Source organism: Pinus tabuliformis, chromosome X (genome assembly GCF_031772625.1).
Source record: "Pinus tabuliformis cultivar Carrire ecotype Pingquan chromosome X, CPIR1, whole genome shotgun sequence".
In the NCBI taxonomy this organism is placed as follows: domain Eukaryota; kingdom Viridiplantae; phylum Streptophyta; class Pinopsida; order Pinales; family Pinaceae; genus Pinus; species Pinus tabuliformis.
Window position 1 is genome coordinate 506317660 of NC_142308.1, and position 26777 is coordinate 506344436.

The 26777-nt window shown below is 36.8% G+C and overlaps 1 protein-coding gene across 1 annotated transcript; it reads right to left on the bottom strand.

Moving 5' to 3' along the window:
- Positions 1–19102: 19102 nt before the first annotated feature.
- On the bottom strand, positions 19103–26466 carry LOC149140897 (uncharacterized). Its single transcript, XM_089446625.1, has 15 exons — positions 26370–26466; positions 26221–26296; positions 25415–25513; positions 25203–25247; positions 24549–25113; positions 24007–24122; positions 23775–23893; positions 23461–23609; positions 21867–22781; positions 21362–21616; positions 20803–20960; positions 20581–20660; positions 20142–20277; positions 19816–19965; positions 19103–19631 (listed from the first exon to the last, which is right to left on the bottom strand). Exons 5-15 carry the CDS (start codon positions 24727–24729, stop codon positions 19461–19463), a joined length of 2430 nt encoding a protein of 809 aa, XP_089302751.1. The 5' UTR covers positions 24730–25113; positions 25203–25247; positions 25415–25513; positions 26221–26296; positions 26370–26466; the 3' UTR covers positions 19103–19460.
- Between the last annotated feature and the right edge of the window lie 311 nt (positions 26467–26777).

Below are 26777 nucleotides of genomic sequence, written 5' to 3' on the forward strand. Positions count from 1 at the left end.
CAACTATCTAGATTCAAGTTCTACATCAACATTAAAAGCTTTTTATCTTGCATTTAGAAAGGTATCTTGATTTATACATTCATTTTTATTCACCTGTGTACTATTTTTAATTTATAACTTACACATATATTTGTTTATTTTATAAAAGATGAGGAAGGATGATAATGGAGCGCCAGATAGTTTCAAAACCTTTATTAAAAAAATAAAGATCGAAAGACTGAGGAAGCAACGTATTAAGAATGTTCAACTTGATCCAACTCTTAATCAATTCATTTGGAATGGGTAGACACCATTCAATATCAAGTAATACAAGGTGACTGTGAAGACATTGCTAAACTCATACCTAAAAGGGATTATGCCCTAGTCATTGCAAATATTCCCCATGGTTTCAATATTCCAAACATTGACTATGATAGTGACCGTTATACTTATGAAGCTCTTATAAAGTGGTTGCGGGATTTGTAGGAGTCACGTCATCACCATTATGGATATTTGTGACATTTCATTCAAACACACAATTGGCAATGATATTGTCAAGCTTCAAAGGGAAAACAAATTCAAGGATGCAGCTTACATGGTAAGACGTTTAAAATGTATATTTGATTAATGTTGAAAATTTTATTTATGTACAAGTTAATTGAACTTTTACTATTTCATGTTACAGGCAAAAGTCAAATCTTCATAACAATGAAGATCAACAATTTATAAATGATTGTGAGTTCATTCATATTGATAGTTGGGCAAAATATGATAGCCATATGTCTATGATTTTTAATCGGGTAGACAGAAAAGTCATAGCCAAATACTGACTTATGATGTTGTTGTGATAAAACTAACATATGAAGACAAAGAAGCAACAGGAGAGATAGTTAACATTTATCAAAAACCACAATTATTGATTAACTATCTTATAGACATATGTTCAAATGAAGGAGATTGGGTTCTAGATTTATTTTCTGGCTCAGGTAAGTTTTATTATATGGAATTTAATTTCAATATGTTATTTTTTAATTAATATGTCATTGTACTAATTTAATTCATTATTTCTTTTGTGCTTGATAATTAGGTACAACACTAGCATGTTGCCTTCAAAAAGGAAGAAATTGCATTGCAATTGAAAAAGATCCAGTACAGTGCAATTTCATTCAGCAAAGAATTAATGCTCTTCAATTTCTTCCAGATGCAATGCAAGAAATTGGGTTGAAGAAATGGGACTTTAGTGAATCACGTGTGGCAAAAAAAGCAAAGGAACCCCAACCACCATTACATGAAATGTTTGGAAAGACATACATTGGGAGATTTGCAGACATCAAAAATCCATTAAAAGAGGAAAATGAGCAAAAGGAAGCAGAAAATATTCTGGAAGAAGAAAATAATGAAACTCTAGAAGATGAAGAATTTGGATTACGTGACTTTGTTGATTAAATTTAAGTTATGCTTGGAAATCAGGCTTTGCAATGTTTTGACTTTGACATTTTATGAGAAGAATAAACACTCAATTAGGGTTGTTATGCGTTCAATATTTGTAATATGTGATTTTCGCATTGATTTTTAAGTTAATCATTATTTTTTGAAAAAAAATGATTATTACTATTTTTTTGACATGAAATTCAAAAAAAAAAAAAAAACCAACTATTATTTAACCATTTTTAGTTAAAATTTTCGTATAAAAATTGTGATTTTGACATGTCAATTCTAGTAAAAAATTATCAAAACATATAGTTTTTTAGTTATATTTATGATAAAAATGGTTATTTTTATGTCCATTGTTAAAAAATATTGTTTTTTAGAAACAATTATTTCATGTGGATTGAAAAATTAATTATGTATAAATATGTAGAATATCGAAAATTCAAAATATCAACCTTCTAATTTAAAAATGCAAAACAATAAAAACCTCACTACAAAAAAATTAAAATAAAAATAAAAAAACAAGAAAATATGAAGAAAATGACCACTTCAAAAATTATCAAATTTACAAAATAATTATTTACATTTTATACATTAGAAAATTTAAAGCCAAAAAACAGGTCTTTTAAAAAAAGGGTTTGATGCAGAATACCCACTTTTTCAAATCGGCATGAAAATCACTACCATTCTAAAATGTAATTTACACAAAAAAAATTAAAGTGCCAAAAACTATGCTCTAAAAAAGCATGTGTGTTCTGCATCACCCATTTTCAAAATCAGGTCACTTTTTTGCTATCTCTACGAAACGGGGAACAGTATCAGTTCCCGTTTCAAAGTTTCCATTGATCAATCAATTGTTAGCATCCATTAAAAGGTCATTCAAGCATTATAAGGTCTATTTGATTCTTAATAGCATTTGGATGGAAGATGTTGCTGAAAAGTATGAGTTAGAACATGAACATCCATTCAAAAATAAATCACTAAGCTCAATGAGGAACAAGACCAATATTCACCATATTTTTTTCCAAACTTGAATAACAGTAACTCTCTTGAAATTTCAGCAGACTATGCATCCTGGACTTATCTTATTTGATAGAGGGTAGATCCGAAAATGAGTAAAAAAAACGAGTTATACCCTAGCCTGTGCCAAATTTAATTGATTTGTCATGAAAGGACTAGTTAGCAACGATATAAATCAAAGTTTTATAAACTATAATAGTTTAAATAAACTGAGATCTGGCAACCTAGTCAGATAAAATGGTGCAATGAAACCATTAAATTGCTTAATAAAGAGTGAAAACAAATTTAAAATTTAGTGAGAGTAAGGAAACAGGGAAACAGTTGAAAGAGAACTTAAGAAAATTCGTGCTCATTTATTTAGCATCTACATAAAACTATTCGTTCCTCTATAAATTGTTTGCAAAGTTAAATGGCGCCAGGTCTCAAATGGTCATAAGGGTGAACTATTTAACTCAGTTAATTACGAAACTGTGTTTGGGCTTCTAATGCAAATCAAACAAACTATTCCAAATCTGTACGATTTTGTCACTAAAATATACCATCATGTGGTTTATATATATACTGTAATTTGTTTACTTAATGCATAAAATCTTGCAACAATACTACATTAATATATAACTCCAGAAATAAGAATTATGAACAAGAAGTTCATTTTAACGAACTTTTGGATAAACTAAAAGGAAGTGAAATCACAGAACTCTCTACTGACTTGCAGGAAATATCTTAACATCTTTCCCATTTAACTATTTAGAAGGGATCAAATGCAGCTTTTCCATGTCAGTTTTCGCGAGTAGCAGAACAAACGCGTTAAAAATAAAAACTCGCACACAGCAGAAACAATTAATATGGAAATATCATTTACAGAAAACCTTGCAAACGATGCAGGGGCATAAGATTTCTTCAGCTGCAATTTACATCAATTTTGTGGAAAAAAATATTCAACCGTACATTTTGTCTGCATCACCGCAATTCTTGCCCAATCCACAATCAAAATATAAAGACACAAAGCTCATCAAACTAATTTGGGAGAACAAGAATAGTATTGCAGTTACTATCAGAGATCTTCAAACGTCATCAACAACATACAACTTATCACAATATCCAAGTCTTGTTATATTGCCAAAGCTTTTATACATTCGACAACTTGCCCAAAGAGAAAACAAACTCAGGTTTAGTGAAGAGCTATTCTGTCAGAGCAATGATCTTTGCATACTACAACACAGTCAACCCATCTATTTCTATGCTTTGTGCAATCACCATAGCTCAAAGAAAACTCACAAACTTGTGCATTCAGCGAAATAGACAGTCACACTATTGGCAACTCGGATAAACCACTATCACTTCGGCTTTTCCTCCCTCTACTTAAGGTGAATCTAATCATCACGAGGGGTTTCCCTAAATAACACTCTTAAATGGCATTTCAGTTCGTCTCTGCGCTGCAGGGAAATACCCTGTTTTCGGTAGACGTAGGATAGCTCTCAATGTAATATAGGTATAATGTACTAGAATCTCCTTCTCATGGATAGAAAAATCCATAAACTAATGAGTTTGTTGCTAATCATAAAACTATTGTTTCTGTCATGCAAATGGAGCTATTATCAAAACGAAGCATGTATTTTCATACAGCAATAGAACAGAGGAAGCTCTGAAATTAGCGTGTTTACTAAATACATGGACATCATTCAAATAGGGCAGTAAGAAGACAGAGTCACAAATCTGAAACAGAATTGAGATGTATTTTCTTTGAATTTGAAGAAATCACCTAGGAATAAAAAATGGTCCTAGTTCAAATTTTGGTTATTTATTTATGTAAACACCAATGCAACCAGATACATAATCCTTTGACAAGCGATGATGGCAAGTATAATGTTCAGAAGTCAAATTCTAAGGCAATTTCAAAGTGGTGAAAGTGATTCAAGAATCAAAGGCAAAGCTTCCCACTTGCTATCTCAACTCTAAAATCATCATACAGTTGAAGATTTTCGTTCATTCATTTTATCAAACAATCTGTATGCATCCATCTTGACGGGATAGTCACGAATCTGAAATAATGTCCAAATATAATCCAAATGAAGATATGCCCAGGGATTTGTTATGATTTGTCAATGTTAATGCCCATACCAAAACTCATGCTACAGCGGGCATATTCTTCAAATTTATTAAAATACTCTAAGAAATTCAAAAACTGTTGTGACACATAGTTATGGAACTATAAACTTTTAGGCACAGAAAATAGGCATTCTAGCTTACAATTTTGAGTCTAAACCTGCATATAAAGCGAGCATTCCAGCCTACAAATTTGAGACTAGCTGTTGAGCAGATGCAAGTTTTCAAGAATACATTTCGTCAAACAGTTAGCATGCAACGTACGAACTGCTAATAGCATATACGATCTGAATTATCCACGCACAATGAAGTGAACCGGGTCCAAAGAGGCATCAATTCAAACGGAAAATAATTGACAAAGCCATTCAATTGCAACAAAATATGCACATGCGGGTCAAATGAGTAAAATGAACAGCAAAGAAATGTCCTAAATTTAAACCGATACCCATCGACAGATTTTATGCAAAGTCAAATTCCAAGAACGATGCTAGATTTCCGACTTTAAAATATAAACCTAAATTTACCAGACAAATTCTTGCAGTACATCGAAAACCAAAACGTCAACGGATTCAAAAAAGTTGGACAACTGAATCTAGGTCAAATTCCAGTAAGTCGAAAGTATTGACAAGCTGAATATTAGAAATGCCACATTGTCAACATTTAAGCCGATTCCCAAAAATTAAGGTTATTGACCCGAACTTGTGGGACAAGGGTGACTCATATCGTCCCGTTTTTCCAAGTAAAAACAGCTCTAAATCCAAAAAGAATTATAGAAATTATATTGAAAATTACAGTTCTGCTTTGTCTAAATCCAGTTAGAATTATAAAAATCATATCGAAAATTAAAGTTCCATTTTATCCTTTCAGTTAACCCTCCTGAATTTTTCGCATTAAATTAATAGCCTTCCGTAGTAGTTTAGCTCCCATCGATTCTCTGTCATGCGATGAATCAAACGAGCATGCTTATTATTCAATCCAGTGTATTTTCCTCCGCTTGTTTAAGTTTTTCATTCCTATTAAGCATAGGAGAACAGAGTAGCGCAGAGCAGAATATGCGGTTAAACTTACTGATGAAATGCATGAACCAAAGGGTTTAGCTGATAGATACAGGGTAAACAAGTCGATTAATTTAATTAAGAAATATTCTGACTGAGAATATGCCCATATCGGAGAATATCACAAACATGAAGTCCAATACGAAGAAGAAGAAAGATGTGAGATCGATGCTAAGATTGAGATTGATCACCCAACTGGAAATTTAAGCAGAATTGATAAGTGGAGAAAGAGATAGACCAAGAAGAGTTTTATATATTTTGTTATTGATGAAATGGACAAAATAGTGCCGAATTCACAAGCAATTATATTCAACTATAATAAACTTAAAGTAATTTGCAACTTAAATACAAATATAATTAACATATAATTATACAAGGGCTTATAGGTTTCAAGAGTTGGATTGAACACAAAATATAAAATTTAGATATTAGATCATTTTTTTTTCTACATTAAAATGCCCATAGGCCCTAAGGGTTGAGCCTAGATCTGATACCATATGTAATAGCCCTGAAATAAAAACATGTAATTAATTAGATTAATCATGCGATTTATAATCAACACGTAATTTATCAAATAATTAACATTAAATTTCAAAAGATACGAGCAGAGACAACTTACCTGGGGAACGCTAGTTGAATTCTGCTAACTGCAACAAAGTCTTGGGGACAACTCTCCACCCAACCGTAGGCTCAGTTGCACAAAATCTTGCTACAACTTGAGCCCTCAATCAACGTATTACTGTCAGGGATCCTTTGTCTCATAACACTATTCTCCCAAGAGAATGGATGATGGAATCATGGAATGATGGAATGCCTCTCATCTTCCTCACCATCTATTAAATAAAGCAAACATTGGAAGGGGAACCACATGCACACACTCCATGTGTCAACATGCAACTTTATTGCTTTCTTGTTTTATTATTTTATTTTTACTTTTTGATAGCTTTACTAATTTTTATTGCTCTCTTGTTTTATTTCTATTTATATTTATTTAGAGCTTTAGTATTGTTATTTATTATTTTATTATTATTTATTATTTATTTACTATTACTATTTTTATTTGTTGTTTATTATTTATTTTCTAGTATTTTAATATTATATTATATTATTTATTATTTATTATTAAGGGACATTATAGATAATGGCTCTCAATTTGAGGTTGTGGATTTGTCAAGAGCACTAGGATATATGGACTGAATGCTTGGATCTGATGGATATCTCAATTTTGAGGTTGGATCTATTGTTTGGTTGTAAATATACCAAGAAGTGAGCATCCATAGGTTCACTAAGGACCCATGTCATTCAAAGTGTTAAGAAGATTCAAACTAGATGAAGTAACTCCATGAAAAATATGGTGGTGAATAAAATTGAAGTAGTGGTTCATGTTTATGAGCCATGGTACATGGATAAGAATTAGGTGGTTGTGGAGGTCATTATGCACAGATTCATAACGAGAACAAGCATGAAAGTTGGGTCTGAGTAGAGAGCATCGATCAAGAGAATGGTGGCTTAAGTTTTAGGAAAACAATAAAAAATAAAATAAAAATATTATGATAATGAAGTCAATTTTTTTTATTGCATGTAAATGGGAATATGAAAATAAGCCCTCGTAAGGCATTCTTGCGGATGGGAAATTATCGGTAAAGTCTAGGAGTTAGACCTAGGTGATAGGGGGTATGTATGATTATTGGAGACCCTAGTTATAAACCTTGAAGAGGGTAGGATATGGAGGTGAGTGGTGCCAAATCACTTGGTTGGTTTGGTCATATTTGGTCAAGGGAAACCCCAAGTCAATTTTTAAGGAGGGATTGTTAGGTAAACTTGACCTAGTCAAAGTTGCTCGGTTAAATAGTAGTGGTTTTGGGCACATGGTTTTGCTTGCCTAAGATTTCATACTTGTAGATTACATGTAATGAGGCCTTTAAAAGAATTAGGAAGACTTCATTGTAATGAACCAAGGAAGTTGATTGCAAAGTCTTACTTGACCAACTTGGTCGGGTTTTGGCTAAGGGACTAATAGAATTATGTTAGCTAGTGTTTTCTTTAGATTGGGACTTTACAAGATAAACATTGTGTTTATGATTTTTGATTTTTTGTCGGTAAATTTATCTCGGTTAATTTTTAACATTGCCCACCCGGGTCATTTCAAGCCCTCCCAAGTGCCCTCTTTGACCATGCCCAAATCCACCTAAATGTCCCTGAATGGGCCACCATGTCTAATCCATCTCAAATTGTTTAAAGGAAACTTCATCCACTTGTCTTGGTTGATCCATTCATCTCAAGTGCATCTAACTCGTTTGAGTCCACATGACTATACTTGATCCACCCAAGTCCATCTAGCTACATTTAGGGCATTCAAAAAATGTGCACCCAATGGATGCATGCCCGAGGGTGTCTGCTCAACTACTGCAACCTGCAATTGTGATTCACAACAACTTGCACCTCAAAGGCACCTTGACTATCTGTCGCAACCCCGAAGTATGGACAACCTAACTCCATCGATCCATATAAATCTAAGAACATAAGTCATCAAGCCTTCTCCTCACTTCTTCATTCGTTATACTAATGCATTGTTAATTTTTGGTAGCAACGAACAAGTGTTCTTGTCTCAATGGTTTCTATGAGGCTAAGGAACACATTTTATCTAATACCCATAAAATGTTTTGCAAGAAATGCCTTAATTAGATTAGTTAGCCAATTACTAATTATTTTCATAAGTCTAACTTAGGAAAACTGGTTAATTAAATCAAATTAATCGAGGCAAATCAATTTTGTTCTAGAGACTCTCGAAAAAGTCACTTATGGGGTCAAGATGATCTTAGTCGTCTATTATGATTAGATCATGGCCATTGGTTGCTCAATCAGAGATTATAAGAGCAATTTGATGGGGCTTTGGAGAACACATAGAAACACACAAAGACACTCAGTGGCACGATTTGCAGTGATAGAAAGGGCGTAGAGGGAGACACCAGCAATAGAGTTTCAACAGAGAGATTGATAGAATTTCCAGAGAAATTATCCACTGTGATTCCAACATTCTTGTGATAGGAAGGGAGGTCAAATTTATATGCAAAGAGGTTGTACCAAGCAATGCGAATTAGCCAATGTGTAGAGTTGAGCAACAAATCGATTTCCAGTTGTCGGAGACAGGTGTCGGAGGAAGTGCGAGGTGTTTAGTCAAGTTGCAAGCAGAAGAAGGCGTTGCATGAACGATTTTTCAGTGGCAGTGTGAGTTCCAGTTTGTCAGTGAGTAGAGAAAGCAAGAGTGTGAATTGCACTGAGGAGGCAAAGTTTATTTTGCAGAGGAAACTTGGGTTTCCAGATTGATTTGCCAGTGGAGAAAATTGTATGTCAAAGATTTGCCAGTGAGAGGCAAGAAATTGTTATATTTCTCAATTTTTCTAAAGACTTAATAACAATATAAACCCTTAGATGCACACTGGTTTCCCCACATTATGGTTTTTCCAGGTACATTTGTCCAAAAATATCGGTGTCAATTTTTTTATGTGTGTGCATTATTTCTCAATTCCTGTATTTATTTGTGAAGATTGTAGTAGTGAATTAATCTTTGTTTGTTGAATTAATTTTCTGAAGACAAATAAACTGCATAAGTTAGAAGATTAAATCCCAGTTGCTGGAATTAAGGAAATTTCACATGCATGTCTATAGACATGGCTACTTGCAACAACCTTCTTTGCCTCTAGTTAAGTCTCTATCCAACCTCCTTGGTGCATCTGACTTAGTGTGAGCTACCACCATTGTGATGCACCTTGTCTATCCATAGGGGCACTGACTCTACTTATGGTGCACCTTGATAATGGGCCAAGGAATTCAACTATCTAATGTGTGCCTTGCCAATATGCTAAGGCATTTAACTGTCAGATGTGTACCTTGCCAATGCACCAATCCAGTTGTCTGAGGTTTGTCTTGCTAATAATCCAAGGTAGTTGTCTGAGGTATGCCTTGGAAATAAGCCAAGGCATCTCAATTGTTTTTACTAAGGTATCATGCATCTAATATGTCCATGCACACTAGTCATCGACCACCAAGGTGATCATGTGGAGAAGGCACCCAACACTACTTTAGGTGAGGGTATTACACTTGGTCTTGATGGATTTAGTGTGAGTTTTTAAAGGCAAAGCAAGATACTATTGGTGGGGATCTTTGTTGCATAGCCAATGCGACCATCTCCTTTAGTAATTGGACAACCTCTTCATCATCAAATTGATCCCCAATAATGTGTCTCATCACACTATTGGGGAATGGAGGCACATTACTCTTCTTGGAATCTCCTACAAGATTTTGGCAAATGTCCTTGCATTTCAAATGCGAAGAGTTTCTTAGTGAATTATATAGGAGCAATATATGAGATTCATCTGAGGCAAGTTCATCCTTGATATTGTAATTTCTGCATGGGAGGCCATGGATTGGACAATGTTGAAGAAAGCGTAACTAGGTTCGGTCTTCATAATGACATGATCTTGGTATTTAATGTAATAAAAGGAAATAAATTATTTTTTTGTAATCTTGCTACATGGGTTTCATGAGCAAAAAGTCTAACTAGGTCAAATACTTCTTCTTAATGTCTTTAGGATTTTGTTTATATGCCAAAGAGTCATGTCATGAATGGAGAATCTCTCTAAGAGCCTATGTAAAATGTATTGGCGTCAAACCAGCCCTCCAAGACCATGAAGAATCCTCAAAGAGCAAGCTCACTAAAATTTGCAAGCAAAACAACAAAGGAATTTAACGTCAGCTACAAAATGAATTAAATAATTAAATATATGACATGTCGACTTGAAGAAAGGGTCACTTCGGTTTGAAATTTCATGTTGGCTTGCATATATGACATAGCCACTATAAATACCCATGAAGGGTCAATGAAAAATATCCAAGAAAATTTTGGAAGGCTCTGAAATTTCATGTGGAGGAGCAGAGCCACAGTTAGGGCTTGACTGCACCTTGTTTGGGGTTTAGGTATAGTCTTGACCTCAGCCTAATGGAGCAGGACAAAACTCGCAGCCAAGGCATGAAGTCGCAGAGATCCGCAGTCATGAAGAGGGAAGTCGTAGTCATGAAGAGGGAGCCGCAGTAGGGTTTGATTGCACCTAGTTTGAGTTTTAGGTGCAGTCACAACCTTGATGCATGGAGCAATGAATTATATCATCATAGTGAACTGGAGTCTGACATACCTATGATTTGAAGGTATCTTTGCATGGAGAATGGCAGCAAAAGAATGTTTATATTCTGGACATGTCACTATCTCATCTTGGCATCTCTGTCTTATTATTTGGATCTGCATAGACACATCAAAATAGCATAACTAATGAATTCGGCATACCTGTAAAGATCACAATTGAATGAAGGAGATCTTGGACAATGGAACTGTGTTGATGGATCTCGCTCAGCGATCATTGTATAGAGATCTCAAATATCCTTATGACAGTGACTTAGAGTATAATGCAGTGATAAAAGAAACAGTGATCATCACTGTGAGTGTCAGATTCATCAAAGGCAAGAGACAAGGATCATAATCTTATAGTGCAGTAAGGTGCAGTTATGATCTCAAGGTACAGAAATCATCTTAGCCTCAAGGAACAGTCATGGTGTATAATGCTCTCATCAACCTTGCAGCAGTGACGAAGCTCTTGAAGATGCAATAGTGATCTCAGAGGTGCAGCAAGATGATGATCTCAGCAATGTTCAAGCAAGTGGATTGATGTCTTGGTCTTGGAGAGGCAGAGTGTGTCGAGGGTCATGGTCTTGGTATTCGTCAATGGAATCTCTATAAGAAGAATTTTACACATGGGTTTTCCTCTCCAAGAGGGAGAGGTTTTGGCCTTGGAAGATAGCCAACCATTTGTGTTCTTGTCTCTTTTGTTTGATAGCAGTTTGATGAAGTTAACTTACACATGCTAATAATTAAGTAAACAATCAAGCTAAGATAAAATTGCATTAACACTTCACAAATTGTTTTCATGTAACGTAGAATCAAGCTAATGTCTACATGCCCTACATTCTTCAACATGGTATCAGAGCGAGAGGTTCAAAGGAAGGGCAGAAGAGAGACATGCAAGAATTAAGATTCAAGCATCAAAGCAAGTTCAAAGATGGCAAACCTTAGATCAAGGAAACAATTCACAACCACAAGTCTACAGCAATAAGGGCTTTTGAATGACAACGGTTCTTAGGGTACATGATAGCAGATGCCTCCCACAGTTGCACCTACAACATATCAGTGATAGTCACTATCTCATATTAATACTCTTTTGATTCAAGAGCACAAGGACAGAACTCCAATCAGATGTTGCATTATCCTATTACATCATAGCAAGCAACCTATAGTCGATGCTGCAAGGAACAGATGTTCAAGACAATTATTCTTGAAGGACTTGAAGAAAAGATTCAGCAAGGATCATATCTGGAGGAAGTATCAATAAATCTACCTTAACAACAGCCAACATGATCAAGGTGAAGATCTTGTCTTCACGTATCAAGTAAGTATATTTTATTCTATAATTACGTTTATTGACTTCATGTGTGCAAGACGATCTATGGGTTAGACAAAGTTCTTGCAACAAGATTGACAGAATCCTCATGAAGGAGTGAAGTCAGTGCCTCAAGGTCTCCTTTGAAGTCATGAGAACTCTTAAGGTTCTATGAAGTAAGAAAGGATACACAAAAGGATATACTAACTGAAATGAAGTACAGAGGGTGTCAAAGGATGAAGAAATATCTTCATGAGATCTCAATGAAGAGATATGGTAAAATGATAATCATCATTGATATTAATAAGCAAGGTAATAGATGTCCATAAACAAAAAGGTTACCTCGATCAACAATGTGTGGTCTCTATGTCAGATAGAGAAAGGCAAGTTGATAGGATACAAATAAGTGCATATAAGCAGAGGAAAGGTTGACAAGGTAAGTACTATGAAAATATTACCTGACAGATGGAGAAAGCTGAGGAAAGGATCAAGGGAAAGAGGGAGTAATGGATCTTCACTATGGATGAGATGGTATCCCTCTCAAAAGGATCCTATCAGAAGTCCCTGTAGATATGAACATAGTAAGATGCATTGTGGCATCAAGAGCTTGTATGGAATCATGAAGAACATAGCTCTTGGGAATCTTCTTATACATTGAAGAAGAGGAAGTCAAAGGAAACATTTTCCAGATGGGCATATTAGACCCTGAAGGATCTTTGATAGAGATCTCAGCGGAGGATCTCCTAGTCCGGGAAGGCAACAAATGTCTCGTCAGAAATTCCAACTCTTGGAACTCATGAGTTGGTGGTTTAATGACATGAAGAATGGAGCAGACCAAGGGATTGAAGATCTTTTCAATCAAGGAAGTTATAGGAAAATACCTAAAGGAAAATGAGGTATGTATGATTGTATTTGTATTTGCATTTGATCAAGCATGAGGAAATAGATCTCCTCCTCTGAAAGGATGCGGAAAGACATAAGTTTGACTAGATGAAATCAACATAATATGTCCACATATGAAGTATGAGGTAGTTGACTACAATCGAAGAACTTTGAGAGCTCCTGGGAATGAAAGACATGAGGATGAAAGAGATTGTGAAACATGCAACCATGACGAAGGCAGTCAACATCCAAAGGATTAGAAAGACTTGACCAGGAAACCTCTTGGAATGACGTAAAGACTTTGATGGAACACTGAAAAGATGAGGACCCTTGACAACAAATATCATTGGGAGATGTGTCAACATGAATGCAGGATGATTGATACCTACAAGAAGATGTCACTAGAAGAAGGCCATCACCAAAAGGTAAATATGTGAATTTTTTCTGGTGTCTGACCTCTTAGAAAAATCTGGGTATGTGTGCAAGATCAAGGAAAGAAGAGTTGTGAAGGATGTCACAACTATGTACCTTGTGATCTAGAGCAATCATTGTTGAAGAAGAGTGAAGACAGATGAGCTTATGAAGGAAGCCCCAAATATGAAGCCAAGGAGGATACTTTCCGGAAAAGAAGGAATGATATGACAGAGAAATGTAATGGATGGTTAACCCTACATGTGGCGAAATTGATGACATCAAAGTCTTGAATCATCAATCAACTAGAAGACCCTATAAAGCACTGATGATAGACTCCCTGGGTAAGAAGGAGCTCTGGGAAGTTCCTATGAGAAAAGTAACTCGAGCAAGTTTATGAGTAAAGAGACACTTGGAACTCATCCCTGGTTAAGAGGGAGAGTTAGACACGGCATTCTTGTCTTCAGTGTGGAAGAAAGAATGGAGGATTGTGTAATCCTCTGGCATCCGACACTCTTTAAGGATGTGGTAGGGCATCCAAAACAAGATTGGGCAAGAGGACCGATATTTTTGAGGGCTGGGAACCCAAGATGAGAATAGTCCTAGTAGGGCATACTCAGAGAACACCTGGGTGGGTATAACCCTAAGAGAGACAATGATGATGCGTGTTTATCAGTCATTGGTCTCACCAACATTGTGTGCTTTGATCAAAGTGAGAGATAGAGTTGTTAGTCAAGGCCTTGCTAAATGGAAACAATGTTGGTTGAAATGATGCTATAATAGATGGATTGCAAATATGATTCTTCTTATGACAAATTCTTCAGATTGAGAATGACCAAGTACCATTATGAATACCTCCTTAGTTAAGAGGGAGTGTTGAAGAAAGTGTAACTAGGTTCGGTCTTCATAATGACATGATCTTTGTATTTGATGTAATAAAAAGAAATAAAAAAAATTGTAATCTTGCTACATGGGTTTCATGAGCAAGAAGTGTAACTAAGTTAAAGACTTCTTCTTGATGTCTTTAGGATTTTGTTTATATGTCAAAGAGTCATGTCATGAATGGAGAAGCTCTTTAAGAGCCTATGTAAAATGTATTGGTGTCAAACCAGCCCTCCAAGACCAAGAAGAATCCTCCAAGAGCAAGCTCACTGAAATCTGCAAGCAAAACAACAAAGGAATGTAACGTCGGCTCCAAAATGAATTAAATAAATAAATATATGACATGTCGGCTTGAAGAAAGGGTCATGTCGGTTCGAAAGTTCATGTCAGCTTGCATATATGGGATGACCACTATAAATACCCATGAAGGGTCAACGAAAAATATACAAGAAAATTTCGGAAGGCTCTGAAATTTCGTGTGGAGGAGCAGAGCCACAGTTAGGGCTTGACTGCACCTCGTTTGGGGTTTAGGTGCAGTCTTGACCTCGACCTAATGGAGCAGGACAGAACTCGTCGTCAAGGCACAAAGCCGCAGAGAGCCGCAATCATGAAGAGGAGCCGCAGTCATGAAGAGGGAATTCGTAGTCATGATGAGGGAGCCGCAGTAGGGCTTGAGTGCACCTAGTTTGAGTTTTAGGTGCAATTGCAACCTTGATGCATGGAGCAATGAATTATGTCACCACAATGAACTAGAGTCTCGACATACCTATGATCTGAAGGTATCTTCGCATGGAGAATGGCAGCAAAAGAATGTTTATAGTCTGGACATGTCACTATCTCATCTCGGCATCTCTGTCTTAGTATTTGGATCTGCATAGACACATCAAAATAACATAACTAATGAGTTTGGCATACTTGTAAGGATCACGATTGAATGAAGGAGATCTCAGACAATGAAACTGTGTTGATGGATCTCACATAGCAATCCTAGTATAGAGATTTCGGTGATATCCTTATGACAATGACTTAGAGTATAATGCAGTGATAAAAGAAACAGTGATCACCACTGTGAGTGTCAGATTCATCAAAGGCAAGAGACAAGGATCATAATTTTACAATGTAATAATGTGCAATTATGATCTCAAGGTACAAAAATCATCTTAGCCTCAAGGAACAGTGATGGTGTATAATGCTCTCATCAAGCTTGCACCAGTGACGAAGCTCTTAAAGATACAATAGTGATCTCAGAGTTGCAATGAGATGATGATCTAAACAGCGTTCAAGCAAGTGGATTGATGTCTTGGTCTTGGAGAGACAGAGTGTGTCGAGGGTCATGGTCTTGGTATTTGTCAACGGAATCTCTATAAGAAGAATTTTATGCATGGGTTTTCCCCTCTAAGAGGGAGAGGTTTTGGCCCTGGCAGATAGCCAACCATTTGTGTTCTTGTCTCTTTTGTTTGATAGCAGTTTGATGAAGTTAACTTACACATGCTAATAATGAAGTAAACAATCAAGCTAAGATAAAATTGCATTAACACTTAACAAATTGTTTTCATGTAACGAAGAATCAAGCTAATGTCTACATGTCCTACATTCTTTAACAAACAAGAGACAATCACAAAGACTTTTTGTTTCACAAAATTTATTTGGTGGAGATGTTGTAGTGCTTTGAACTTGGATCCAAGTGTATTGCCATGTCAAATACCCTCTTCTCTAATGCCTTAACTTTTGTTACACTAACAACACCTTCGATGATCATATTCCACTACATGACTTGATTAGACAAGGGTGCCCTCTTTCCCTTATTTGTGTTTTAGCTATTGATGCTCTAAGGTATTTATTGGAGCAAGCTACGTTGCAAGGAAAAATTCAAGGTATGTCTCTTCCAATTGGGTTTGAAATAATTTATGACCATCTCATTGATGATTCTTATCTCTTAATTAGATTTAATCAAAACATGGCAAAGGCTACTAAGGCTTGCTTGGATGTTTTTTGTGGTGCTTCAAGGGCAATGGTTAGAGAATTGAAAATTGATTCTTCATTGGTTGGTCTTGATGATTCATCAACTTAGATCCCTTCACTATGGAATTGGGTCCAACTTGTGGTGATTGTCCGATCCCTAGGGATTTGGTATGCTACTAGTGTTTTAGTTGTGGATGTGTGGAATTGAGGCCCAAAACAACTTTGAGCAAAGCTTCTCATTGGCAGTATAAGGATTTTCCCTTTGTAGGGAAGCTAACAATGGATTCATGAATCTTGCAAGCCTCCCACATTTATTACATTTCTTATTGGCTCCCAAACAACACCTGGTTCAAAAAATTAGCATAGATCTCGATCAATTTTTTTTTATGATCTATGTATGGTGGTGGGAGAGAACTTTGTATGATTCCTTAGAAGGTGTGCATTATGTGTAAGGAAGAGGGTAGTCTCAATGTTAGCATTGTCGTGACTCAAGGTTGTACTTTGGCAACAAAGTGGATTGTGAGGTGTCTTGAAGGTTCTACTCAATGACAAACCCTCCTATGATATTGATCCCAATTTGCTCTGTGTACATTTTTGGTCTAAGGCTCTTTCAAGTTACGTGATATCATCTCCCCAACACTTATTTAAGGTTTATGGATCAATGATTTGTTGGATCCTGTAGGAAGCTTGGAAGTTTGTTGCCCCTTTTATTATGTGGAACTTCTTTAGGAGCCATGTGGGATGGGACTTGTCCTATTGCCCCCTTTGGAGCTCAATTAATAAAGGTCAATGTATTTCCAAGTGTCGCATATTCACGGGGGATTCACTCAATGAACCTCTAACATATCACGTTCATGTCATATTAAACAATACCCTCAATTTGACAACATATTGAAAAATCCCTCTAAAAATCACATTATTTAACCCCCTACCAATATGAACCCAATACAACTTTCACTAACTATTGTAGGTCTCCATTTTTTCATTAACATTTTTTATACCCCTTTATATTTTTTCATTAACTTTAAACTCCATTTTTTATATTTGCCAATATAAAAACCCTCATTTTTTCCTCAATATATATCCCCCAATATGAACCCACGTGGTATGATATTGCTCCCCCAGTCAAGCCCCCGTGGCATATTTCAAGTGCATAACTTGAAAATGAAAGGACTATTCTTTTAGAGGGATCTTTGGGATTTTGAACCAAGCACTAGATGAATTAGAGATTACTAGCTCATCAAAAGACCTGTCCTCCGATAAGCCGATTATCAAACATATAATAGGATGGATTCCTCCTAAAGCAGAACGTAAATTGAGTTGAATATTTGGGGTCCTCTATGGTAAGATTGGGGTTGGAAATTTAGGAAGCAACTCTAGCAATATAACACCAAGAAACTTGATTCGCTCTTGCACTAAAAGCATCCTTTATCTCAAGTGCTAAATGCTAGATATATCACTTCTTAATCCAAAGGACAATTGCCAATTACATAGAGCTTGGTTACTTCACCTTGGTGATAAGCTTCAAGTTTTTTTCTTGGCCATTTGCTTACCAAGTACCGAAATCTAAATCTCTCCTTGCTAAGGGAAAGGCAAGCCAAATGATGATCTTTGCCTATGTTACAGTTGCCTAAGACATGGAAGACATCTTCCAAGAGTGCAAGTTTACAAGAGTTGCTAGAAATATATTTTGAATCAACATTCGGTTTTATTTTAGAGACATCTACATTAGCAAGCAACATTATTTGGTGAGTCTCAACATGGAGTGTTTTTTGCCTTCATAAGCATTTGGACACTACCTTCATATCACTATTTTATTTACCATTTAGAAGTTACATAACAAGGTGTTGTCTATTCTTGTACCAAAATTCCCTGCCATTGCCAAAATCCTACAATATAAAATTCTCCCATTAATCCAAAACACTAACCCAATTTTTGATGATATAAATTAATTCAAAGTTAGCTAAACCTTTAGAACAGTAATTCAGGGTACATAGATCTTGGATCATAGTAAAACTATGTTCAGAAGTAAAATTTCTAATAAATTTTTACCAAATATATAATCAAGGAAAAAATCCTTAAAATATTATATTGTTACACTGCATTTATTTGTTAACTTATTTTGTTATATTGTTACAATGCATTTATTTGTTTTTTAATGAAATAAGTTGGATCCAATCTTTTGATTGCTTTTACAGGAAGGCAAAATTCTATCTTAATTGATGGAAAAAAAAAAAAAAAAGTTTTCATGCCTTTGCATTGATTTATTTCTGTTTTAATATATAGAACTTCACTTTATATGAATATTTTATTATTAAGCTATCTTTTTAAAAACGATGAGACCATTTTGTATTGTGTTTTGTTTTAATGCTTATTCTTATTCTTATTGGCCCTCGCCTAAGCTCGACTAAGAAAACAATTAAGTAGCAACTATAGTTGGGTTGAACAAATTTGACTGATCCACTAAATACAAGTCAATTTAATATGCGTTGAACAAATTTGACTGATCCACTGAATACAAATCAATTTAATGTTGGTATGAATCTTTTGTCGTGACCTATAAGAATGAGGCCTGCAGAGGACAAGTCTGGTCTAATGGGGCACATGATGGTTTAAGTGCAAATGGTGTGAATTAGCCGTAATCGCAGGTGGATCACTCAGATGGCCGATCACTTATTTTACATCTTACTGCATTAGATATTTGCAATTGTGTTCATGAAAGATGTGCAGCTTTTTGTCATCCGCACTAACATTTTTCTGTCCATATTCCTTACACATAATAGAATTTAAATTTACAAGGAACTATATACACTGAAAAACCATTTAAACATAAATTTCCATATGTTTTATTGGGATGCCAAGAATCAGATTACCACGAGGCTATAATTGAGCAAAACATTCGACCAAGTGGACTCTGGCCACTTATGTCGAGTACCAAAAGCAATATATATAATTTAACAGACCTGCAGAAATACATTTCCACTCACGATGAACCAGTCACATTGAAATGGTGACCAATTCTTGAGGACAAATGATGGACTGAGTAGTAGGTTGAAATCTAGTGTACAACTACAAGCCTTATGTACAATGTTCAAAAAACTGAACGCCTCGTGTCAAAACTATTGGAGAGTCTCAGGATTACAATATATCTCATTTTTTGGTATAGCATTTTTCTGAAAACTAGTTAGATTAGAGACTGTAAAAGAGTCACGATATAAACACAGTAATGAGAAGAGGACGAATTCTAAAACTCCAAAGCAACCTGTCGATGACGATGTAGATCACTAAGATACCTCGTGGATGTATATTCCTCTGTATCCGAAGACTCCTCCAAGAATGGTGACGGCGAAAGTGGCGTGCTCCAGTGTTCTGGGGACTGCAGGTTCTCTTCTTCGCTACTAAGAAGCTGCAAAACCTGAATCCCATACACAAAAAAAAGATATTCATAAACTAAGTTAAGATCATTTCCAGGGTGCTTTGAAAGCAGATATGACCTCGCTTAATTAATCTAATATAGAGGTACTAATGTTTGACATTTTCCAGTAGCCAATATTTTTGTGATGGAGTTTGCAAGGTGATTCACGGAGTATGCAACTCACATGACCCATACATGGGCGAAGTTGGGCAGCTTGCTGAACACATAGAGAAGCTGTAAAGGCCACACAGCTCATCTGATGAACATTGTATTTATCACCGAGGGAGGGATCCGCAAGCCCCCTGATGTTTCTACTTTCGATAAACGGCTTTGCCTAGATGGATTCCATTCAATATGACAAAAGATTCAGCGCCCCATAAAAAAAAAATAAGGGTTAACAATAAGTTAGTGGGAAGATAATGAAATCCAGGTAACTGTTGCAAAGGAGAAGTGTGTCCCTTCATTGCATTAGTCTTCAAGACATTAAAGTGATAAATAAGGGTAACGTACCCACATCACAAGGCTTTGCTGGGAAGAGTCAATTGGCTGACGTCCGGTAATGAGCTCCAGGAGCAACACCCCAAATGCAAAAACATCCGTCTTCTCATCTACAATCCCATGCATAAAATACTCTGGTGCAAGATAACTGACAAAAGAATCCTCTCGTCAAAAGATATCCAAAGAACTTTGGAGCTCATCAAGGAAAATGCAAACTATGGCATCAGTTAAAAGCTTCCTATTTTTCATTAACCGTGACAACATTCAGACTAGAAACTCAATGGTAAGATCATTGGCAAAATGAGGAAAGTGTTGAAATAAACTCTCAAATAAATAAGCACTGGTGATTATCAAACTCTTCCAGCCTTATTGTACAGTACTCTGGCCTTTCAAGAGAAAGGGCCAAGCTCTAGTTCATAGCGCTTGACAGAGAATCAACAGAATTACCCACCCAAAAGTGCCTTCTATAGGTGTCACTGTGTGGTGGGTCCATTGCTTAGGAAGCCATTTTGCTAGTCCAAAATCCGAAATCTGCATAATAAAACAAGACAAGCCTTCAGAAATTAGAAAACAACGGCTAGCACGTTCAGTAAAAATGAGAAGTCAGGTTTGACCCAACGGGACATGAAACACTCGTTCAAATTCAGTGAGCTGAGGGGTAGCGTTAAGTTACTTGAGGCTCAAAATTCTCAGTGAGTAAAATGTTGGATGCTTTAATATCTCTATGAATGATACGTCTTTGACAACCCTCATGAAGGTAAAGAAGACCTTCAGCTGTGCCAACAGCTACTCTGTACCGAATATCCCAGTCAAGAACTTGAGCGTTTGGGCCTGGATTGTAATCATCGTGATCAATAAGACATATGAAATAATAAATATATGTACTATGGAGAGTGAAACCATCCAATCAAACATGTCATAAAACGAAATTTGCAAGATTTTTTATTTCTGCCAACATTGAGCTAATGTCCAAATATTTTACCCTGTTATAGATATTCACGGGCATCAGGCAAATGGCACAAAGAATTGTAAATGCTTGAAGTGAAGCACGTAAGTCAATATGGTTTCTTTATACTTTCAGTTTATATTATATTTTGGGCATTCATATACAAGTTTATCTTCGCCCAAAATTCACAATAAACTAGCAAATACTTCTGATGCCAATGGAAGTCTCAAGAATAGAATCAGAATGAAAGGAAGTGTGGATCAATTTCTCGGACATGTTGCCATACCATGAAGTATTGATGCTAAGCTTCCGTGAGGGGAAAACTGCAAAATAATATGCAATCCACCTTCGACACCAAAGCCAATCAAACGAGCAGCATTCGGATGGTTGATGTGCACAATGATCCCCATTTCAGTCAAAAAATCACCAACCCTCTGCTCCTCTGTTTTACTCCTGTTAAGCCTTTTGACTGCCACAATCCGTCCGTCTGGTAGGGATCCTTTGTATACCTCCGCATATCCACCCTTTCCTATAAAGTTATCTGCCATAGGCAATAAAATAAAATAATCAAAATCCTGCATTTAAAGTCAGCTGCCATCGATAGTTCCGTTTTGATTAAAATTTCAATCACAACAACATGGGCTTTTCATATCAGCGTACGCATAAATACATGCAAGAAACTAACACTACATATGCAACGATTAATGTGTTTTTTACACGAAAATAGGTGGAAAATTGATATGAATGTGCTATGGTTCAAAATAGTTTTCTGGTATCCAAGTTTCACAAACCTGGGCTGAAATTGAGGGTAGCAGATTCAATTTCCTTCAATGTGAAGCATTTCCAAGAGGGCTTTGAGGCCGTGTCTGTGAGATGTTTCTCCAAGTTCCAAATCTGACTGCAGATAGACGAATTGCCTTTTCTTCGATTAAAGACATCTGCTCTTGAATAAGCGGAATTCCCAACACTATATTTATTCCTCCCAGGCAGCTGAGAAGGACTTGGAGGAGGATATGTGGACGATCGGCGTACAGATCTATGCTTCCACATCCGTAGAAAACTCGTCCATCGGAATCCCTTTTCACCAGTTCCTTCCCCCCAGTGGGAGGGAGACGTTACGATTGATTTCTCCTTCTCCGAGAATGAATTTCTGGTGGGAGAGGAACTACTATCCGAATCCAAACATGAAGCCGGTCCCTCGAGAACAGCTCTGGGTGAGCTTCCGCCAGTTCGCTCAGACCACACTTTGCGGCCTTCGTCTTCTCCTTCTTCGTCGTCGTCTTCTTCTACTCTGTCTTCATCTTCTTCTTGATTGACATCAAAATGGACTTCAATAACATTTGATGTGAATGACGATCGCCGTTCCTGATCCCTGTGGAACCCTTCCTCTGCATCTTGCTCCAAACAACTCTGGCAACCTCCTCTTTCCTCCTCGTCATATACATCAAAATAAACTTCAATAACCTTGGGGGACGATGGAGAGTTTAGTTGCACATCAGCACAGAGATGGCGTTCGACTTCTTCCCCCATGTCTCCTCCGGCTGGGATTTCCTGTGTCTGCGCAGACACATCTCCAGATTCTTCTTCTTTCTCTTTGATATTAAATCCAACTTCAACCACATCAGATGAGGATGAAGACGGGAATTGCGAATCGCCGCTCAACTGCTCCAGGGATTCTTCTCGTTTTGGGACCAAAATATGCGCGACTAACAACAACAAAACGCGTCCGTTCAATGTCAAATAAAATCGCATGATATCCGAAGTCAAAATAAGATCGCAAGAGATCCTCATGCATGAATTAATTCTGGAAAATTTTAAATTGTGCTTCAAATTAAATATGAACGGCAAAACGACATGCTATCAATCAAGAGACAGTTCGTTCTAGATGTCAAACTATTTTTAAAGAGGCCAGGACCCTGTATAGGGCAGAGCATATCTCGGCCAAACATTTTTAGCACATGACAATCATAAGAAGCGATAACCATGTACAAGGCAAAGCGTATCGCGGCCCGACATTTTTAATTGCTTGTAAACATAAAATCTTTTAAAGGTAACTTTGGAATTAACGATGCGGAGTATTAATGCTCCAGTTAGCAGATAGAGGTAGGTGGCCATAGCTACTGGATTTTCACACATATCTCCTAGTGTTTCGATCTCTGAGCATAGTTCAGACATATGTCCTAGTGTTTCGATCTCTGTGAGCATAGATCAGTTACTATCTATCTTATTCAGTCTGGAACGAATAAATACGTAGATTTTCATGGCCTAGCTAGTTACATTTACGATATCTATATGCTCCAAAGATGCCCTGTTCAATATAAAATGAGGGTTCACTGTGTGCTCTGTCTACACTTGAGATTAGAAGTAAAAAAACAAAACGACTACCTTCAGAAGAAGACTGCTTTGCATCTGCTTCATTCGACCTTGTCCATCGATTTTCTTTGTATTGCACAACTTTTCCGTTTCGAACAATAATGACAGAGCATCCTACGGGAGAATTTTGTACAAGATAGTTTGACCGGTTCCTTTTTCGCCTGAAATAAAATGTCTGAAGCAATAAGTTGGCCTCACCGGAACTTTTCAAGAACGAGAACCTCGGATATGATGCCTTCGGTGAAATGCAAGGGGAAAAAATTGCATCTTTCAAAGCTTTACATAGTTAAAAATCAAACAGAGAGCAGAGATACTAAGCAGTTTACCATGTAACAAAACGCTCGGATGTGCCAATAACAAGGGCTGAAGCCTTGCGAGCCGTTGCCTGTTCAACTAACACTTTTTCGGGATTTTTACCCCCGGCAAACTTGATGTCCATTTGAATCTGTTCAAAAAACGCAAAAATACAGAAGATGATCCAGACATGATACTAACATTTAATGTTCGGTGTGTATCCTGCATTTACTTTCAGTCTCTTTTTACAGTATGGGTACTAACCTGTTTGTGATTGCAGAGTTGCTTGAGCTCTCCCAACTGCGTTTTAAATTTATTTCTTTTGTTTCCAAACACGCATCTTTCTACCCGAGATGTCTCATCTTCGTGGGATTTCCCAACTGTTTATTGCAAAAAGTACGCATCACACGAAATTCCGGAGCAGCTTTAAGAAGATATTTCATAACAGTAGCATTATTACTTCAAAATGGATGTCTGCCAGTAGGTAGTGTCTTCTGAGATTTATTCTATTTGGCATGAAATACATCTACAACGTATAATACGAATTCAAAAGGCTAGAATACCAACACCGTTAGAACAACGGGTGTCCGCAATAGACACTATGCAAGCCCTTTCTGACCGTCGTTTGCAACAAATCTTTAGGGCGCCTCATAAAAGTAAAGGAAACTGATTTCTATTATGATAAGATTACAGGATTAATTTCCTTAATGATTTATTGGTCTTAGCTGAGAACAACGGATGAATTCCAGGCTAAAATCAGGATTTGAAACAATAAGCACAAAAGGGATGAAATTTTAAATGCTCACCATTTAGAAGAGAAGAGGAAGGATCGCATACGGTAAGAGCGATCACGGTGTCTCCGGCACGAGCCACTGCAGTAACAGTCCACAAAATTAAATCCAGACCTTCTTGCGGAAGGAAACCTATCAATATCACTTCCTGTCCACCTCTCGTCTGGCTCTGCCACCGCTGAATGTGATTTTTCATCTTGCACAAATACCTTTTCAGCTCTCTTTTAGCTCGGCTATCTAACGCCGAGGGTTAATCTCGAATGGGGAAAAAACCTACTTCAGTCCTCAGCTTCAGTAGCATCTTCCCGAAATATTCTATCCGTCGCGTTTGCTACTCCAAGCTCTGAAGAAAGGCCTTATCTACACCAAAATAAAGATCTGTGTTCAGGCGGAGGCGGCCGAATGTCGAGTTGAATGTGACGTGCGCCCCGAAATTTGCGAAAAGGGCCAACTTCTTGAAATAAGTGCTTTTGTTCAATTTCAAAATATCATTCTATTTTTTCAAAGACGGCTTCCACTGTACCCAAGCGGTGAATGACACCTAGACAGTAACATTCAAGAGTAGAATTGACCGCTCCTCCTGCACAAGCGGGAAAATTCATCCAATATAATTTACACTTTTCCCACAATAATTCACGATTTATGGCTCCGGTAGCAAAGCACGCATACCAGCAACTGAAGCTATAACTTTTAAATAGATCCGCCCTGCGCAATCTTTAGCAGACAAAGTTCACGCTAAATCAGCAAAATTCCAGTAAACAATTTGAAAGGAAAATAGCGTTCAATTCTTTTCAAGGCTGGAAAACACATAAATCAAGGAAACGAGCAAAATTGACAACTCGAGTGTTATACAAGAGATTCCGATAAACAATTTAAAATACCTTTACCAAATTGACGACAACAATCTCTCAAAACAAATAAGAACTCTCGTCAGGCATCAGCGACTTGTTTGTTCAGAGTAACTCTTTAATAAAACGGCTCTGATAACAAGCAAGCAAGCAACATTAGTACACATTCCAGCAAACCGAAGCTATATATTTGAAAAATAATCCCTTCTGCATATTCTTTACCAGACAAAATTCAACACTAACCATGCGAAAACCCGAAGTCAGATAAGGTTTAAGTTTTAATTATTGATAACACAATTCGCAAGTCCTTAACAGATTTAAGCACAGGAAGCCAAACAGACAACTCTTGTGTGTTATACAAGAGATTCCAATATACAATTGAAATACCTTTACAAAATTGACGGCAACAATCTCTCAAAAAGAAAAAAGAGACTATCTTATCCTTGGGCAAAAGAGATTATTTTGTTCACACTAATTCCCTAATATTAGAACGGCTCTGATCGCAAGCAATCACACATTCCAGCAAATGCAGCCATAAATTTAACTACAGTTTAACCATTCTCGAAGGAAAATATCGGTAAATCTTGAAGCACCCTGAAACACATATCCACAGCCACAAAACAGGCAAGATTGACAACTCTTGTGTACTAGACAAGATATTCTGATAAACAAATTTAAAATACGTTGATAAAATCGACCGCAACAATCTGTCATAACAAATATAATCTCTCTCAGCTATCCTAACAACTAGACTTCCTTAAAATTCTCGAACATCCAAAGCAACCTTTAAAAATTAATTTCTGAGCATCATCACCAAAACAGCTTCAAAATCCTCAAACCTTCAATTTCACAGGAGCTAGTTTCCGCAGAAGCATTCACAGAGCTCCAAACATTCTTTGGCCTAGTGCATTTTTTCTGAAAAACAAATTCTTGTCAATCGGTCACGACTCACGACAATTCCACATGCCCCGAAGTCAAATATTGGTACCTTACTGTGATCAGACCACGAATTCCAAGGCGACGATCGCGATCATAGATTCGAGAGGTCCATTTACTGTTGTCAGTCCGTTCTTTGAAAACCGAATTTCCTGTGGGGTGAGATACGAATACCTAGCACGCATACAGAGCGCACACATTTAAGCATTCGACCACAGCACCGCACTTTGAACTGAAGTAAAGCGCACGACACTCACTCCACTTACTTACTGACACAATACATTACACGCGGTAAATTTCCCTTCTCTGAAATAAAACAAAGTCAAATCGGCGGTGAAAACCATTTACCCGGGGCCTCACCTGACCCACTACAACCCTACGGTTCTTACCCCTACATCGCACGCACAACAAAAACAAAAGCGAAGTTAGCACCTCTGATTTGACCCAGGGTTTTCCCTTT

Excerpts from the sequence above, each read along its gene's own strand:
- LOC149140897 (XM_089446625.1), bottom strand. The coding sequence starts at position 24,729 with ATGAAAAATCACATTCAGCGGTGGCAGAGCCAGACGAGAGGTGGACAG. Across the intron at positions 23,894-24,006 it reads AACTCTGCAATCACAAACAG|ATTCAAATGGACATCAAGTT; the intron begins GTTAGTACCCAT and ends TTTTTTGAACAG. Across the intron at positions 20,661-20,802 it reads CTGAGAATTTTGAGCCTCAA|ATTTCGGATTTTGGACTAGC; the intron begins GTAACTTAACGC and ends TTTATTATGCAG.